This window comes from Octopus sinensis, linkage group LG11 (genome assembly GCF_006345805.1).
Source record: "Octopus sinensis linkage group LG11, ASM634580v1, whole genome shotgun sequence".
NCBI lineage: Eukaryota > Metazoa > Mollusca > Cephalopoda > Octopoda > Octopodidae > Octopus > Octopus sinensis.
In genome coordinates, this window is record NC_043007.1 from 32,454,421 (window position 1) to 32,473,282 (window position 18,862).

At 36.5% G+C, this 18,862-nt stretch overlaps 1 protein-coding gene across 4 annotated transcripts in view; it reads right to left on the minus strand.

Moving 5' to 3' along the window:
• Positions 1-18,862, minus strand: part of LOC115217116 — a 175,808-nt gene that overhangs the window by 37,196 nt on the left and 119,750 nt on the right. For 3 of the 4 annotated variants that reach the window (XM_029786718.2, XM_029786717.2, XM_029786716.2), the window contains 4 exons: positions 12,250-12,352; positions 8,497-8,634; positions 4,842-4,972; positions 2,733-2,949 (listed from right to left, as the gene is read on the minus strand). In XM_029786718.2, the coding sequence (XP_029642578.1) occupies positions 2,733-2,949; positions 4,842-4,972; positions 8,497-8,634; positions 12,250-12,352 (589 nt within the window). The remainder of the gene's footprint in view (positions 1-2,732; positions 2,950-4,841; positions 4,973-8,496; positions 8,635-12,249; positions 12,353-18,862) is intronic. The other variant, XM_029786719.2, reaches the window with a different exon arrangement.

Consider the following 18,862-nt stretch of genomic DNA (forward strand, 5'->3'; position numbering starts at 1 on the left):
CAAACACACATACACATATATATGGAAATACATAAACACACACACACACGCATACTGAAGGATGATCTAAGGATGCGGAACTTCACAAGAAAGATGGTAAAGGACTGCAAGAATATTGTGCTGAAATGCAAGAGGAGCGCCAGCCAGGAGATGTAAGCATGGATAAAAGACACGAGATGTTGATAAAGATGACATACACACACATATATACATACATCTTTCGGTGCAGCTATGCCAAGTAGATAATATGTTTATGGAGTGAATTCAGGTTACCAGGTTCAGTCTGATTGGGCAACGCATTTGTGCAAATTGACCCAATGACTTCTGAGCAGAATTTTGTAGGGGAAAACATTTCCAAAGCCAGTTGTATGTGAGTGAGGTGAAGTGTGTGTGTATGTGCGCCTGCCTATATCCATGTATGTGTCTGAGACAAAAGCCAGTGGCTATATAAAATAATTCATCTAAAAATCCATAATAGGGGATGTAAATCAGCAGCATGAACTAATAAGAAGACAAAGAGTACACACACATTACATTATTATGCCAGGGTACATACACACACAAATTTATTTTTTTGATTAAAACAATTTATGTGTCAAAAAAATATACAAACACACATATACACACACACATTATACTATTTGTTTGTCAATAGTTTCAGCAGTTGAAAGCCCTCAATATATTTGAGAGTCGAGAATGTTTTCATTATGCAGCAACTCAAGTTTCATGTTCAAGCGAAGTTATTTGACTTTGTTGTGAGTAAAATCGGTTTCATTACTCTCAAGCTGCCTTGATTCATGTCACAAGTGGTATGAACCATTTACATTACTGTATATAAACACACACACACAAACACATGGAAATATATTTATGTATTAATGACAAGATTTCAGAGTTAAAATTCTGTTTCAAATCCTATGGTTTTCTTAAATCTTAAGACGTTAAGAAGACCGCTAAGGAGGAAACAGGGTTGTGACTTTGTAATCTAGTCATTGATAAACAAATATATTCCATTTCTTGAAGTCTTGAGTACTTTATTTAGCTTATGAAAACCTCGTTCATACAAATAAGGACAGAATAATATAGAAAGAAGTGTGAGAGAGAGCATGTGTGTATGTGTGTTTGTGTGTGTGTGTGTGTGTGTGTGTGTGCATGCACACATGTTTGTTTATATGCGTAGGAAATTCTTTAGATCAAAGATCATGGAAACCAGAAACCCAAAAGTGAGACCATACGAATCAAATGAATCTGTAGAGGAAATAGTTTTATATTACATGTTTAATGTTTTAGTAGAAAAATAAAATCTCTGGTTCCACTAATCCGAACACAGCTTGTCTGAAACAAGGAGCAATGGATTAGCAAATGTGGAGATTTTTTGTGATTGCACTGTGGAAGACATGTCAGCCATTCAGAAAAAAAAAAGACTGTCGACTTCATTTTACCCTTTCGTTACCAACCCAGCTGAAACCGGCTGTGGCTCTTTAGTATAAATGTCTTGTTTTCATAAGTTTTGAATTCAAATCTTCCACCAAATTTTAGTCACAATTTATGTTCCTAACACTAGCTCAATGATAACTAAGTTATTTTACTAAATTCTTTGTTATATTTTAAATAATCGGAAGAAACACAGAGCACCTCAAAATAAATACAGTAACGAAAGGGTTAAACATTTAAATGAAGTAGATGGATATTCTGCTTCTGAATCGATTACTTGTGTCTTCTACACTGCAATTGCTTTAGTTTCGGCACCGGCACCCAGTCTCAGATCAAAACATTTGCAATGCAAGTACATCGCCAAAGATTTTTTTGCTAAAAACATTAAATGTGTAAAATAAACTATTTTGTGTGCGTGTATGTGTATAAAGTCTATAAGGCTGCTGGCACAGCCATGTGGCTAAAATGTCTGCTTTGTAACCATGTCTCAAAGTTCAATCCTACTACATGGTACCTTAGGCAAGAGAGGGGGGGGGGCTTTTCTCACAGTTTTGGGTTGTGCTGAGCCTTCTAGAAACTGGGGCAGGCCAGGAAAACTGTGGAAGCCTTCCGGGCACTCTGCACATTGTAGTCCAAAAGACAACCTTGGTACACACTGATTCTGCATGAAGACATCAATTAGAGAGAGACAAATGTCGGCGGCATACCGAGCCACCTGCATTTACTCTGTAATTCAATGAGTATGGAGTTGAGTTGATCGAATGGCTGGAATACTTATCATCCAATATGACGGGAACCATTTACCTTTTGGGATATATGTATGCAAGCGCACACACACACACACACACACACACACACACTAATGACATCTTCATCATTACCATCATTACTTCATGTCCATTTTTCTATGCTTGCACGGGTTGGTGTACGAACATATATATATATATATATATATATATACATACATACATACATATACACATATACATGTATATATATATATATATATATATATATATATATATATACACATACATATATATATATGTAAATTAAATAAGTAAAAAGGAATTCCATAGGTACTGATATGAATAAGTTACTAAATAGTAAAAACAAATTTTAAAAAACCTGTTTTGTTGCCATCTCCCTACTACCCATTATTAGCTTAAAGTGCCCCCAGCAGTAGAATGGCAGATGACAACTACTTCATTGTTGACGCCATGAACAGTTAAAGAGTTATTTCCACTTGCCAACTGTGACAAAATAAATGTGTTCATAGGTTGCGCTACGATTCACACCTCAAAATTATGTACAGGAGCATCTTCTATGTCGGATTCAGATTCACTTTCAGAAGACTCGGAATTCCTCTTCTCATCATCGTCGTCGTCATCTACTTCGTCGTCTTCTTCTTCACTTTCACTGTCGGACCTTTCTTTGGCCACCAAGGGTGATGGAGCGAGATCGGGCTGTTGGGCAGAAAGCTCTTTCATTTGAGGACTGGGTTCTGATATTTCACTGAAATGAAACAGTTAGGATTGGAAAAATTGTATATTTCATATCTTAAAATATACAAAATGAAAGCAACACATCATAGTCTAAAAGCCAGAAAGAAAGGGACAACAGGTGATAAAATTAGGGCTTATACAAAAGTAAACGAAACAGTTCATTTTATTCTCTAATTCGTTTCAGTCATTTGATTGTGGCCATGCTGGAGCACTGCCTTTTGGTCAAACAAATCGACCCTCGGGATTTATTCTCTGTAAGCTTGGTACTTATTCTATTGGCCTCTTTCACTGAACCGCTAAATTACGGGGGCGTAAACACACTGACATCGGTTGTCAAGAGATTGGGGATGGGGAGACTAACACACACATATCGGTGTCACGTAAAAAGCACCAACTGATCGTGGTCATTGCCAGCCGCTCCTGGCACCTGTGCCGGTGGCATGTAAAAAGCACACACTACACTCATGGAGTGGTTGGCGTTAGGAAGGGCATCCAGCTGTAGAAACAATGCCAGATCAGACAGGAGCCTGGCTTCCCAGATCCCGGTCAAACCGTCAAACCCGTGCTAGCACGGAAAATGGGCGTTAAACGATGATGATGATGATGATAGATTGTTCAAATTGCATGTTGGTAGAATAGCTCTTTCTCTAGGGTAACCCTTCTTTTTGTTCTTTAATGCAGGCAAATAGTGGTTTGCAAGTAGAAGAAATGTGCAGGCTGTCCAACATCTGCAGAATGCTACAGATTATTTACAGCAATGAAACCACTGACAAGAGGCATGTGTCCAGATGGATGAACAAGTATGAAGGGGAAATTAGTATTGAAGGCAAACCATGCAGTGAGAAGCCATCAACTGTAACCACCGGTACAACGGCCGGTGAAGAGGCAAATCAATTCACATGGAGGCTTGCTGGAGAAACTGGACTGGGACCACAATACATCACAGATGGTGGGAGACTTTGGGTTTAAGAAAGGGTGTGCAAATTGGGTATCTCCGTAGTTGACACTCAATTTGAGAGAGGGGTGGAAGTGTCTGAAACCAATAAAAACACAAGAAAGGCGGGGCAGAGGAGTGTCTCTTGGTCTGGGTAACACAGGATGAAACCTGGCCATATCTTTAGGATCCAAAAATAAAGGGCTCAATCCACAAACTGGCATTACAACTCTTCTCCAAGATCTAAAACATTCAAGAGCGAGCGATCAGCATAGAAAGTTATGGTGGCCCTTTTTTTTGAGAGAATACAAGGGCATCAATCTCCTTTTGTTTTCTGGAATGTGGCTGTATTATCAACAACAACTGACATATTAAAACACTTAAATAGTCTAAGGGGGCCATTAGGAGGAAAAGACCGAACAAGAATCTGAAAAAGTATCCACATTCACCATGATAATGCATGACCACACACATCTTTGGTAACAAATGAGGCAATCGCCTAACTGGGTTTGTCAGTGGTCCTCCATCCAGCATACAGCCAGATCTGGTGCTGTCCATCATTGGACCTGTTTGGTCCAATGATGGGACAGCCATCAGGGAAAATGATCTGATGACACAGAAGAGGGGAAAGTGGCCATGAAGAAGTAAGGACAACAGCACACACTCAAATATTTTCAATGAAGATTCAACAATGATATAAATGCATTGCTTATGGTGGAAACCATGTTGAGTAGGATTTTCTAAAGAGAAAGAATTACTCTACCAACATGTACAACTTGACTGATCCATAGTAGTTTATAACCACCACACCTGATGACAATAATAAAACAGTAGTAGTAGTAGTAGTAGTAGCAGCAGCAGCAGCAGCAAGAAGAAAAAGAAGCAGCAATAATTTTTTTTTTTTTTTTTTTTTTTTTTTTTTCCAAAAATACTTAAAAATTAGTTGAGAAGCAAACACTGTCCCTTACCTGTTTTTATATGAGGGTCTTGGAAAAAATTCATCTTCTACTTCTACAATTTCTGAATTAAACCCTTGAGAAATTAATTTGGTTTTAATAGGACTGAACTGTTTTCTCCAGGCTGCAGTCCAAGTTCTATACTGTTAAAGAAAGAGATCAAAGGAAAATATTATCACAGAAATTCAATGACAAAGAAAACTACAGTAATTAACTCAGTTTAATAAAACCAATAGAAGATTTTGTAATTATATTCAGTGTTGACCAACATAATGCTTTAAGAAAATTTACATATGACAAAATGACAAAATGGAGTACAAGAATGAATTTTTTACAGGAGAAGACATCTCAGACCTGTTGCTTTGAGGGTTACATACCCCCTGATACTGTTTTAGAGTAAAACTAGAAGTACTATTTTCTTATACAGAATTAATTGTTTCCATGATGTTCCACATAATTTTCCTGAAACACCTATCATTAAATATATGAGTTTATATTTGACACAACTGACATAGCTAAGTTAAAACCACTTTCCTTCTCCAAAAACACCCGACAAATATGAAAGGAGACTGGAATCAACAGAATCTTAGCTGATGCTGGATCGAACTTATAATCTGGAGAGAAGTTTTTACAGATATGTCAGTAGAAAGCAGAGTCGTGAAGTGTAAGAGAGAGAAAAAGACAAAGAGAGAATGCTATTTTGCAGTGAATTAAAATTAGTTTTCTGTAGTCGAAATCTTCAACAAAAAAAGAATCCTAAAATCCACATTTTGATGAAAAAAAAAAAAAAAAAAAAAATTTTTTTTTAAAATTCAGAAACAAAATTAGTTGTTGCAAGAAAAAAATTATTAAAAAGCTGAATCACAAATCTGCTGAGAGCTGTGAGCACACTGAAAGTAACTTTAAATATAAAAGTACCGTTAGATATAAATGTATAAATATAAACAGACAGAAAGTTCCATGACTGAGTAAGCGATGACAATTCCAAAGATTAAGGACTGTTCCAAAGACAGCCTTAACTTCGTATTATAAAGTATTTTAAAAGTAAAGGATGCACATGAAAGAATGATAAACTGACTTAGGTTAGTATATAAGAAAACCTTCTGTTGTGATGTTATTAATATCTCAAAGACCATTCAGGCATCAATACTCACATGTACACAATTTTATAAAATGGATATGTTCACAGCAGAGGCGAAGGACTAAATAATGGTAGTTGCAGAATGTCCAAGGCTGGAAGGTGATGAAAGATGCTTTTAAGAACTTAGTATTCTTGTTGGAAAGTAAAGGTTTTCAATTCCTGAATTTATACTGCCGGTGGCATGTAAAAAGCACCAACCGATCGTGGGCGTTGCCAGCCTCCCCTGGCATCTGTGCCGGTGGCACGTAAAAAGCACCAACCAATCGTGGGCGTTGCCAGCCTCCCCTGGCATCTGTGCCGGTGGCACGTAAAAAGCACCAACCGATCATGGGCGTTGCCATCCTCCCCTGGCATCTGTGCCGGCGGCACGTAAAAAGCACCAACCGATCGTGGGCGTTGCCAGCCTCCCCTGGCATCTGTGCCGGTGGCACGTAAAAAGCACCATCCGTACATGGTCGATGCCAGCGCCACCTTGACTGGCTTCCGTGCCGGTGGCATGTAAAATGCACCAACCAATTGTGGCCACTGCCAGCCTCCCCTGGCACGTAAAAAGCACCCACTACACTCACAGAGTGGTTGGTGTTAGGAAGGGCATCCAGCTGTAGAAACACTGCCAGATCAGATTGGAGCCTGGTGCAGCCTCCTGGCTTCCCAGACCCCGGTCGAACCGTCCAACCCATGCTAGCATGGAAAACGGACATTAAATGATGATGATGATGATATGAGACATGTGTGAAAGTCATAACATGATATTCATATAGAAATTGCAGAGGATCTACAGTAATTTAAAAGAAACAACTTTAGTCTGATTCCCTGAGATGTGATATTGTTAACTTATGAGAAAGACTGGATATGAAACAAGGAAGAGCAATAAGCAGGAGAGGTATTGATTGATGCCTAGAAACCAAACCAAAGCACTGATATGGACAAGTAAATGGATGATGGATTCTGGCTCAACAAAAACCAGGAGTTGGAGATTCACAGAGATCAAGGAAGAAGATGAATGATGAGGTAAGTTTAGGTCTGAAAACGATGCAAATAGATGCTCTCAGAATAATGATGCTGGTGCTGATATAGAGGTGGCAATGGCTAATGATTACAGCAGTTAAAATCTATGGCTTAGAAAATGGTATGATAACCATTCTGTTACACCATTTTAAAATTTCAATTTCGGGTTTTTATCTATATCTATATAAAGCTGAAGTTGTCTGTGTATGGCAGGTTTGGTAGCCTTCAACTAACACTATCTCCTCCGAGACCCTGCGGCGCAAGTTGACCAAAATTGAGAGTATGTATGATAGAAGAAGGCTTGCTCTTCCTTCCATAGAAGAAAAAATTCAAATCGGACCGTGTTAAGACCAAAAATTATTTACATAAAAAAGGTGCTTTTTTTCTATGAAAATCCATTTTTTATGATTTTTTTAACTGCTGTGTCGCCATTTTTCGGTGTATTTTAATCAGAAAAATGTTCACTTAAAGAGAATAACAAGCTACATAATGCAAAATTTTTACTTTTCAAAAATTCTAATTCTAAAGGGCCGAAACAAACCCGAGCAACACTGGGCGATACTGCTAGTTTAGTTATAAGGTTATTTTTCACATATCATTTATGTGAAGGATTATAATGAATTTCAAGACCAAGCTTTTATAAAACTTGGGAGATGTTTATAACCGATACCAAAAGAAAACCTACTGGTTTAGAAAGAATATGGTAATGATCAAACATTGCTGAAATGAATGGGGTTTGGCTTATCACAGAAAGAAAACTGAGTAGTGCTTAGTACAAACAGTAATTGCAAATTGCATTCCCTAATTCCATTCAAATAATAAATTCAGCTGGTAGTTTGGTATGGATGGTAGCAGAACAAATGATGGTATACAAGCTAAAATATCAAGAAATGATAAAGAAAACAGCAGAGATAGAGGACTGTCCATGAATTCGATTATCTCTACTAGCTTATAATGTAGCAATTAGCATTTATTATTGTCTAAAAAAAAACAATAAAATTAGAACAAAGGAAGAGAAGAAGATCAGTGAAAATTCCAAAGTGTAATCAAGGTTTCCTTAAAAACTTGAAGATGGTGTGAAAAACCCTATAAAAAAGATTGCAGATTATGTAAACAAATAAATTTAAGGTAAATAATATTTTGCGTTTTCTTGAACCCCTAGGACTCATAAAGCTGATTGCTCAGTTTCCAAGTGATCAAAATCACATCATCCCCCCACTGAAATGAGCCATCAGTCTGTTGCAGGGTCCAGCACCAGGCACTCTGAGGGGTGGGCGGGTGAGTGGGGTGGCAAGTCGATTACATCAACCCCTGTACTTGTCTGCTACTTTATTTTATCAATCCTGAAGGGATGAAAGGTAAAGCCGACCTCAGTGGAATTTGAACTCATGACGTAAAGAGCCGGAAAAAATGCTGCTGAGCATTTTGTCCGATGTGCGAACAATGCTGCAAGTCAAGAACAACTTTTTGCACTTCAATTCAAAAAGAGACATTTAGAAAGTATTCTAAATTACTTACTGTTGGCACAGCTCTGTGTCTAATTTTCCCATCTTCATTTACTAGTTCATATTTTTGAAGTCTTCCCGCTTCAATTTTCCAAACAGGAAATTTATCATAATTTTCCATATCTTTCTTTTCTATAATAAATTGATGTTCCTAAAAGATTAAATAAGACAACTTGAATTAAGGCTAACTGCATAATGTCAGTATAAACGTAATTGATAAAATATTTCCTTCGCTTGTCTTATTCAATGGGTAAATAAGTCTCAATTTACCGTTGCAAATAAACCAGTAACTTACAATTCCATTAACTCCATCCAATGCTACGTAATTACTGCTACATTTGTATTTACTAGATAATAAACGCATACCAAGTCTACTATTTTAGCCCACCCCTTTCACCAACCTTACCTCCTTCCATCACTTCTATCCTGTTTTGATCATTAGACTCAGCACATTCTTTCATCCTGAAATCTACATCTCTCTGCAACTACCTCACCGTGGGAGTTTCCCCCCACACAAAAAAAAAAGACCATTATAAAAATAAAAATAAAAACAGAAGGAAAAAAAATAAAGCAACATCAAAAAGTACATTAGACATATGAATCTGACTCAGCTGTTCATATCCTCAGCCTAGGACTGCCTAGAAAAGTTATGGATATTACTAGTTCTCATCAGATTGAATTAATGGAACAAAAAGTTTTTGGAACAATTAAACCTTGTATTCCATTCCTTGTACATCAATCTCTATTATGTATACACTTGGACGTCAAGGATCAATTAGTATTTTTGATCTGAGATTTGGTAATAATGAATGGTTACATTTTAAATGAAGAATGTATCAATAAATGAAAAATAATCATAAGCTAAAACAAATGTATTTTACTTGTTAACTGTTTCCGAAACAATCGGGCTATATTATTCCTAGAAGGATATTTCCATTTCAGTAAAGGATTACGTTGAGTAGAAAGCAGAAGAAGAAAAAAGAAGGAAGAAAGAAAAAAAACTATTTATCTAGCTTGATCATATCACAAGTTTTAGCCTATGTCAACCACTGCAGTGCTTGCATTTCAAAATGATCAAAAGTCTATTGTACAGTTAAGAAAAATGAAAAGAAAAGTGTGAAGAAAAATGAAAATGGCAGAAAGCATAATTTGTATCTATTTAAAAAAAGTTTATTCTATTTAAATATTAATATCTTTTTGTTGTCTAGGATCTGTCACAGCACTTATAATATCTGCTATACTACTGAGTTATATTACAAGTAATTCACAGAAACACATTACAAAAGGCCATTAACATACATACATACAAAAACCTGTGTGTTGTGTGTAAGAGTCAAATAATATAACCATTATATGAGATAGTCATTACTCAACAATCTAAATAGTAGAAATACTTTAACCTTTTAACTTTCGAGCCAGCCATACTTGGCCTAAATATTCTGCCTGATCTATGATAAAACTAACCAGATCTGACCTCTTGCACTTACCCTGCAAATATTTGATCACATCATTGAGATTATGCATGATATTAGTTCAAAACAATGTGAATTGAATAAATAAGCATTGCATTTGACACAGAAATCTGAATGCTAAAGAGCCAACGACTGCACGTGTGTATTCTTTGCAGTGCCTGATGAAGTAGCCAGATGGTTGAGTAGCAAAAGAGATACAACAGTTGCATATATCTGTTGTCACTCAAGAGAAACACTGAATGAATCAGAAAAGACCCCTTCATATATTTCTTAGCGTTACTACATTAAACACTCCACCACCCAATCACTCCTTGCAACAAACTATATACATACATATATACAAATATATATTTATATATATATCATCATCTTCATTTAATGGCCATTGTCCATGCTGGCATGGGTTGGACAGTTTGACCAGGGATGGCAAGCTGGAGAGCTGCACCAGGCTCCAGTCTGATTTGGCAGGGTTTCTACAGCTACTCCAAACGCCAATCACTTTACAAGTAAACGGGTGCTTTTATGTGGCCCCAGCACACAAAATACATACACACAGACACACACATCTACTAGACTTACAGAACTACAGCCTTATAAATAAATGTGACCACCTGGACAACCTTTTAAGAGAGCAGTGACCATCTAAAAACTAAATACTATACACTTTTTTTTTATATATACCCATCATCATTTAACGTCCGCTTTCCATGCTAGCATAGGTTGGACAATTTTGACTGGGGGCTGGTGAACCAGGCCCCAATCTTGATCTGGCAGAGTTTCTACAGCTGGATGCCCTTCCTAACGCCAACTACTCTGAGAGTGTAGTGGGTGCTTTTCATGTGCCACCGGCACAGGACCAGTCAGGCAGTACTAGCAATGATCTCACTCGAATCTTTTTACACATGCCACCAGCACAGGTGCCAGTAAGGTGACAAGGTTATTCTCCTTGTCCAACAGTTAATATGTTGTTTACCTATCTCTTGCATTTTTGCTTGCACTCATTTGACCTCTTTTATAGTTGGTCTGAAGACAAAAGCTTAAAGGAACCTTGTACCCAACATATTATTCCTATTGTGACACCCGGGAACACACAAAAAATTTGTTTCAGAAGGGTATCTTAAGGACACAAGCTGTGCTTTGGTATTTCTATGACACAAACAAACTCCTTTACTATAATTATTACAACAACAACAACAAATATAAAAACAAAGGACCCAAACAAGATGATATGTTCATGACAAAGTGTTGGATTAGGGATCAGGTTAAATTAGTAATTAAATGAGGGTTTGTTTATTTGGTTTTGAGGCCTACCAAAGTTTTGATTCCACCAAAAGTGATAAGTAGCAATAACTAGTTATCTCTATAGAATAAATCTGCTTATTGGAGATATTCAGCATCAACTAAGTCATTCTTTGAACCACAGCAGCAGCAACAACAACAACAATAATAATTTTTCAGTTATGACAAATTCATAAGACAGAACTTAAATTAAAATAAAATGATAAGCAAATAAAATCCAGCTAAACAACAGCAACAAATATTTTTTAAAAAATCAACTGAAATTTAATTTACATTTCAAAGAAGGTTTTACTATCTATTCTAGAGACAACAAAAAAAGAAGAAAAAATTTTTTTTTTTTAAATACAAAAATAAATGAAGCCTGAGATATTAGTTATGAACTAAACATAAATGGATTAATTTGAAATAATAATAAAATAAATGTTAATTATAAACATAATCATTAGCATGTTCACCTAATCACCACTGTGTGGTTCAACTGCTATCAGAAGGTATTGAATTCTTTCACAAAGTACATCTTTTCCAGATGTAGATTAGTTTTAATATTAATTTACAATAGCTACTGACCCTGGAGAGATAAAAAGTGTTAAAATTAGGTTCAAAGTTTACCAACATTTCCTCATATACCATTCATGTACTTATATTCTGGCACATTCCTTACGACTACAAATTTCCCCCTTTTCTCTTGCTACCATGAATCAGTTTTCGTTACATCAACCCATTGAGGACAGTTCTCTAACTGCCCCGTTCCATATCTCCTTTGATTCACTTCAACACTGGCTTACACTTTACCAATCGTTACTAGAAGCAAAACAACATTCTTTGGTAGTTAACCAAAGAGAAGCATTATGTTTACGAGTGCACACTACTTAAATTCAGCAAAATCAATAAACGTCTAATTACAATTGTATTAAAATAATTATCTTCTCAATTAAAACGAGAACAAAACTATTCTACATTAATTAGGATCAAGTAATGTTACATCAAGGATTTACCTCAAAGTTTTTAGTACCATTTTCACCTTCTTCTGGTACTTCAGTTAACAGAGGTTCTAACATATTCAAAGCAAAATTTTTCCGTCCTCTGCCTCTTGATCGGCTATTAAATAAACAAAAATTAAAAGATAAAATCTGTGAACATTTTAGAACAAATTTTAGCATTTGATTCAGGTAAGCTCTGAAGTGTTTTAAAAGTAAGATTCACAGCCATTAAGTACAGATGTTATCAAGTTATTTTGTTAAGCATCACAAAATATTCAGAGACACACAAAAAGTTTAGCAGTCGATAAATTTAATTTTACTTTAGAAAGCAATTAACATTTAAGTGTATATGACTGTAATTATAGGCAACTCAATCAAACCTTTATTAGTTTTCCAAAATAATACATCATTTGAATAAACCAGTTCCATACAGACACAGAGCTGTTTTTAATGGAGTAAAAAATAGAAGTGGTGATATTCAGGTCTTTCGTGAGTGTATGAATAATGTAGGTGAAGTAAAACCGTTTTCCAAAAGAGGAATTGAAACAAAATTGTGGGCTCATTCACTGAAAATTTATAATTGCCTTGACATGTCCACTGCAAGCATATTGAAATGTGGTACCCATAGTAAGCACCAAAATAATAAATTATAAAGTAATTAAATAAAATGAATGATGGCTTTTCTAGTAATTCTACTGATAATTCATGAACGATGGTTTTCTGAAATATATGATGTACCAATTTGATTCTCATTTTCTCTGGAACATATGATAGAAAACAGACCTAGTCTAAATTATGTATGGTTCTAGTTAAAAACTCTGGTTCTTAGCCTAGAACATGCAAAGCAAATTTTACCTTTTACCCTCCAGGGTCAATTAAATAAACTCTAGTAAAATACTGATACTAATGAAACCAATCTACATTATTTACATTTGACGGTTATTTGTCCTCATCTTGTTTGTTGTTAACACAACCTTTCGGCTGATATATCCTCCAGCCTTCATCAGGTGTCTTGGGGAAATTTCGAACCTGGGTTTTCATTCCTAAGATATTTTTCAATGTTATTATTATTTTTATTATTCATGTCACTGCCTGGAATCGAACTCGGAATCTTGGGGTTAGTAGCCCGCGCTCTTAACCAATAATAATAATAATAGCATTGAAAAATACCTTATGAATAAGAACCCAGGTTCAAAATTTCCCCAAGACCCCTGATGAAGGCTGAATGGTATATCAACCGAAACGTGTTAACAAACAAGATGAGGTCAAATATCTGTCTAATGTAAATAATGTATATAATTCCTCATCTCTTAAATATAGAACTGAAATCAATCTATATACCATATGTGAGCAAGAGAGGTAGACACCTTTCTATATTTTCTCAAGATGTTTGAAGAACATCAGACAAAATGTTTGGTAAGTATTCAGTTTTGTTTCTCCAGTTCCAAGTTCCAATTCTGCCATGGTCAAGTTGGCACTCATGTTGTGGGATTGATTCTGTGGATTGAAGTTCTTCCTTTCATTTAAAAGAAATCCATGACATGCTTTGTCAATTGGTAGATATATACTTCATGGCATACAGTGAGAAATATTGTGAGCTAAGCAGTAGTGCAGACTTGTTCAACTTAATGCCGTAAGGTCGTAAGTTCAATTCCTGTTGACGTGTTGCGTCCTTGAGCGAGACATTTTATTTCACATTGCCCCAGTCCACTCAGCTGGCAAAAACGAGTAGTATCTGTATTTCAAAGGGCTAGTCTTGACACATTCTGTGTAATGCTGAATCTTCCTGAGAACTACGTTAAGGGTACACGTGTCTGCGGAGTGCTCAGCCACTTGCACGTTAATTTCACAAACAAGCTGTTCTGTTGATCACATCAGCTGGGACCCTCGTTGTCGTAACCGACGGAGCGCTCCTTTAATGCCGCTAGTATGGACGATGGATGTAGAATCAATGCTGCAGACACAGGCATGAGGTTAAAGCACTTTCAGACTTATTCAACAGTACGGAAAACAGATATAGATATAGAGATGTCGCAGATGTCATTAGTAATAATTTGAACCAACGAGGGAGCCTCTGTGTCACTCATCAACCAGCTATGGATAGTAACCAAATCTTTCTCATCCTACAGTCTGAAATAAAGAAAGAATGCATGAGAGAATTTAACCCTACAGACTCCTAAAAAAAGATGGGCTAGCCATAGATTTTGAATTGTAGGTTTGCCTCATCGGAGTTGATCTGGTTTTAAGTGCATGTGTATGTGTGTATGTCATAGTTATTATCCAATATCCGCAGTGCAGTCATCATCATCATCATCATTTTCATCCTCATTTAACATCTGTTCTCCATTTTGGTATGTGTCGGATGCTTTGATAGGAATTGGTAAACCAGAGGACTGCATCAAGTTCCAATAGCTACTTTGGCATGGTTTCTCTTGGCGCCAACTATTTTTAAGAGTATGATGTTTTATGTGGTACTGGCACTAGTGAGGCTGTGTATGCACATATTCAAGCACACACCAGATATTTGAGAATATAAAGTTTATTTCAAATCGGTACCAGAAATGCTATCTCTTCAGAATCAACCTTATGAGCAGTCAAAAGAAAGAATTAATTTTGACAAAAGGGCAATGAATTGTAGAACCAGTAGAGTGTAAGACAAAATGCATAGCAATATTTATTTACTTCAGTTTATATTCTGAGTTCAAATCCTAATGAGGGCAGCTTTTATAATTTCATCTTTCTGGGGCCAATAAAAGCAGAGGGTTAACTATTGGGATGGATATATTCAACTACACTCTCCTTGTACCTGTGTTAGAATGCAGACCACCTTTAATATATATATGTGGAAGTGCAATGGCCCAGTGGTTAGGGCAGCGGACTCGTGGTTTCGATTCCCAGACCGGGCGTTGTGAGTGTTTATTGAGCGAAAACATCTAAAGCTCCACGAGGCTCTGGTAGGGGGCGGTGTCATTTGAAGACTAAAACAATGCAAAGCGCATTGTGACCAGCGATGTGTAGCAACATCTGATAGCCTGGTTGGTCATGGTGATATATATATGAATGGTTTTCTAATTGGAATAACTAATTAACTCCAAGCATCTCAGATATGTAATGCAAGAAAGTTGACAAAAACATAGGAGTCAAACCTGTAATATAGTATTACACTGAAGGAGAGAGAGAGGATAAAATATATTACTGATTTTTAGGTACCAAAATTAAAAGTTGTATTATATTTGGTATCACGTTATACAGGAGTAAATATGTAAATCTAACTTTATGACATACTAACTCTGGAAGCTATAAGGTGTAAAAACCAATTCTGGCTGAATTTGAAAATAAAACACAAAAGAGACAAAACTAAATACAATATACAAAAAAAAAAAAAGGTGGTGGGGGTAGGTACCCTGAAAGGATGAACAGCAATGCTCACTTCCATGGGATTTGAACTCAGATTGCAAAGAACTGGAAAAAAATACTGCCAGGCATTTGATTTGATGCTCTAAAAATTCCGCCAACTCACCACCTTAATTATAGCAACACATGTTGGTATTGTTATATAGACCTGCACCAATAGCACAGCCCCTACCCACTTCTGCCCCACCTGTGGGAGAGGCTTTCTTGCCCGGATAGGCCTCACCAGCCACCTCCGGTCTCAAAGCAGCAATTCCACCAAATGATGTCAATAGTCATCTTCGAACCCGAAGGACGAACATTATTATTATTATTATTATAGACTTGAAAGGATAAGCAACAATACAATGAAAGCCGTGTTGCAAGAAAATATATTTTTATATAATAGTAAAACAAAATTGCCAGTGAAAACTCTTATTGGCTCATGTGATTTTGTTATATTAAATGTCCACCTTTGAATACAACTGTACTGTAAGGGAGAATCTGTGTGATCACTGGACCTGTTAGAAATAGCAGGCAAATCTCTCTCAGATCACAACAATTAATTTTTTAAAAACAAAAGGGCAGGGCATCTTGATAATGTAGTCCTAGATAAACTATGCCTGGAGATTAAAGAAAAAGGGGTGGGGGATGATCATGGCAGGAACAGCTTTGAACAGATGCTAGCTTAACCAGATCTGAACTGGGGTTAGACAACAACAACAACAAAAAACACAGCAGCAACGACAACAACAACTACCTCAAAATTTTTGCTTTCTATAAAGGAACAGCATAAAATAAATACGATATCAAAATACTGATTTCTTGAGGAGGTTTATAATTGATATGATGTCCCTAATATTTAATGTCCCTTATTATTAATTAAGAGAAGTGGGGTTCAACCCCTCAACGACATAGCAAACAAGATACCATAAAGCATTTAAATTAGCTCCTTGCTCCCTTTAATAAATCCACTGCTAGTGATGTTGTTAATAATAATAATAATTCTTTCTACTATAGGCACAAGGCCTGAAATTTTGGGGGAGGGGGGCTTAGTCAATTACACTGGCCCCCAATGCTCAACTGGTATTTAATAAGGATGAAAGGCAAATTCAACTTTAATGGAATTTGAACTTAGAACATAATGATAAGCGAAATACCATTTAGCATTTTGTCCAGCATGCTTACAATTCTGCCATCTCATTGCCTTAATAATAATAATCCTTTCTACTGTAGGCACAAGGCCTGAAATGTGGGGGAAGGGGACTAGTCGATTACATCACCCCCAGTGTTTCACTGGTACTCAATTTATCGACCTCGAAAGGATGAAAGGCAAAGTGAACCTCGATGGAATTTGAACTCAGAACATAAGGAGTGATTAAATGCTGCTAAGCATTTTGCTTGGCATCCTAATGGTTCCTCCAGCTCACCACCTTTATTAATAATAATAATAGATCTCAATAATTCTTTTCTATGTGTGTATATATATAATCAGGAAAGCAATAAATTAACGCAATGATAATTTTGTTCAGTTAGTAAAATATATCACAATGAGGTTAACACCTTAGACATATATATCTGTTAATAGGAAATAGGTGGTAACTGAAAATTACATTACTGACTAAAACACTATATATGTGTGTGGGAGGCGCAATGGCCCAGTGGTTAGGGCAGCGGACTCGCAGTTGTAGGATCTCGGTCTCGATTCCCAGACCTAAAGCTCCACAAGGCTCCAGCAGGAGGGGGGGGGGCGATCCCTGCCGTACTCTTTCGCCACAACTTTCTCTCACTCTTCCTTCTGTTGGCCTGCTCGCTTAGCCAGCGGGGTGGCGCCATTGTGACCAGCGATGTGTAGCAACACCCAAGAGCCTGGTCGGTCACGGTGATATATATATGTATAAAACCAATAATAATATCTAAAAATCTTATCAATTATATTTTAATCTATGAAATCTGACTGTCGTAACAACAGTGTGGTGTTGTATGTCTTTCCATTTTCAAAATGAAAAGACATGTATGGTAGCAGAGACTTCATGTCGCTGTGATGTTTATAAAGTCCCATGAGGCTTTGGGGTTTTTTAAAGGTAAAAACTACTTTGGTATTTAATTGTTGTAAATCCCATTCTTCATGTTGTCCTGGGTTACATGGCTGTATAAATCCTCTTCAAAAACAATGATGCCAGAAGGGAAATCTGATCCTAATGCAAACCAACTTTAAACTAAGAATGGTAACAATCTGTCAGTTAGGTTGGCTGGAGACAGTAAATAATTAGTTTGTCCGTCATCATCAACAATGACCAAAGACATCGGATGGGAGAAGGGGCAGAGTGTGTCCGATTGTGACCAACCAGTCGAGTGTGTGCTCAGAAGGCTTTGCCGCAGGCTGGGCACTGGTGATCTGCAACTGAAGGGCAAGGAGTTGGCTCTGGACTTCCACAGTTCACGGTTTCTCTGTGTGCCTGTGTATATGATTAGCATGGTTGTCTTCCAAGCAGTTAATCCTGGTTCAACTTCGGATGGATCCGGATATGAGTTCTTAATGAAATACAATGGCCATGAGATGAAGAGGTTTTTAACTTCTGATCAAAAGATCCCAAGTTTCTTATTATCTACAGCTTTTGTTTGTGCTTCATATGCAAGGTATATTAGTCTTCTAGCTGGAAACTAGAGGCAAATATTAGTAAATTTTTGATATCAAAGATATCATGGGGAAAATACTTGTAAACTAATATGAAAATGAAATTGGAAAAAGAGGCTTTTGTATGATCTCTGGACAAAGAGCCTCAGCTTCCCTAATCACTGAGCCACCGTGCCCACCTGCAAAATATTTTCACAGATCTTTCCAAACCATCAACATTTTCAGAAATTTATAATATTCAATTGCTGCACTGGAAATATTAATTATTTTAATAAAAATCAATGCCTCTCAAGAGACTGACTACCCACAATCAATTTAATATATCAAAATGCTTTGATCTGTTGACTGGTGATATAGGTTCTCGCTACGTTAGATTAAAATTGACTTTTCATAGATGAAAACCCTTTGAAACTCCTGCATCAAATGTTACTAAACCGGTTAAACCCTATTGATTTGTAACTAACACTGAGCTGTCTTTTTTTTTATGTTTAAGGTAACATTCTATCAATCTGTCCAATCTTTTAACAACAAAAGCTTTTACAAAAAAATTTTTTTTTAAAAAAAAAAGCAAAACAAATAAATCATCCACAATAATAAAAT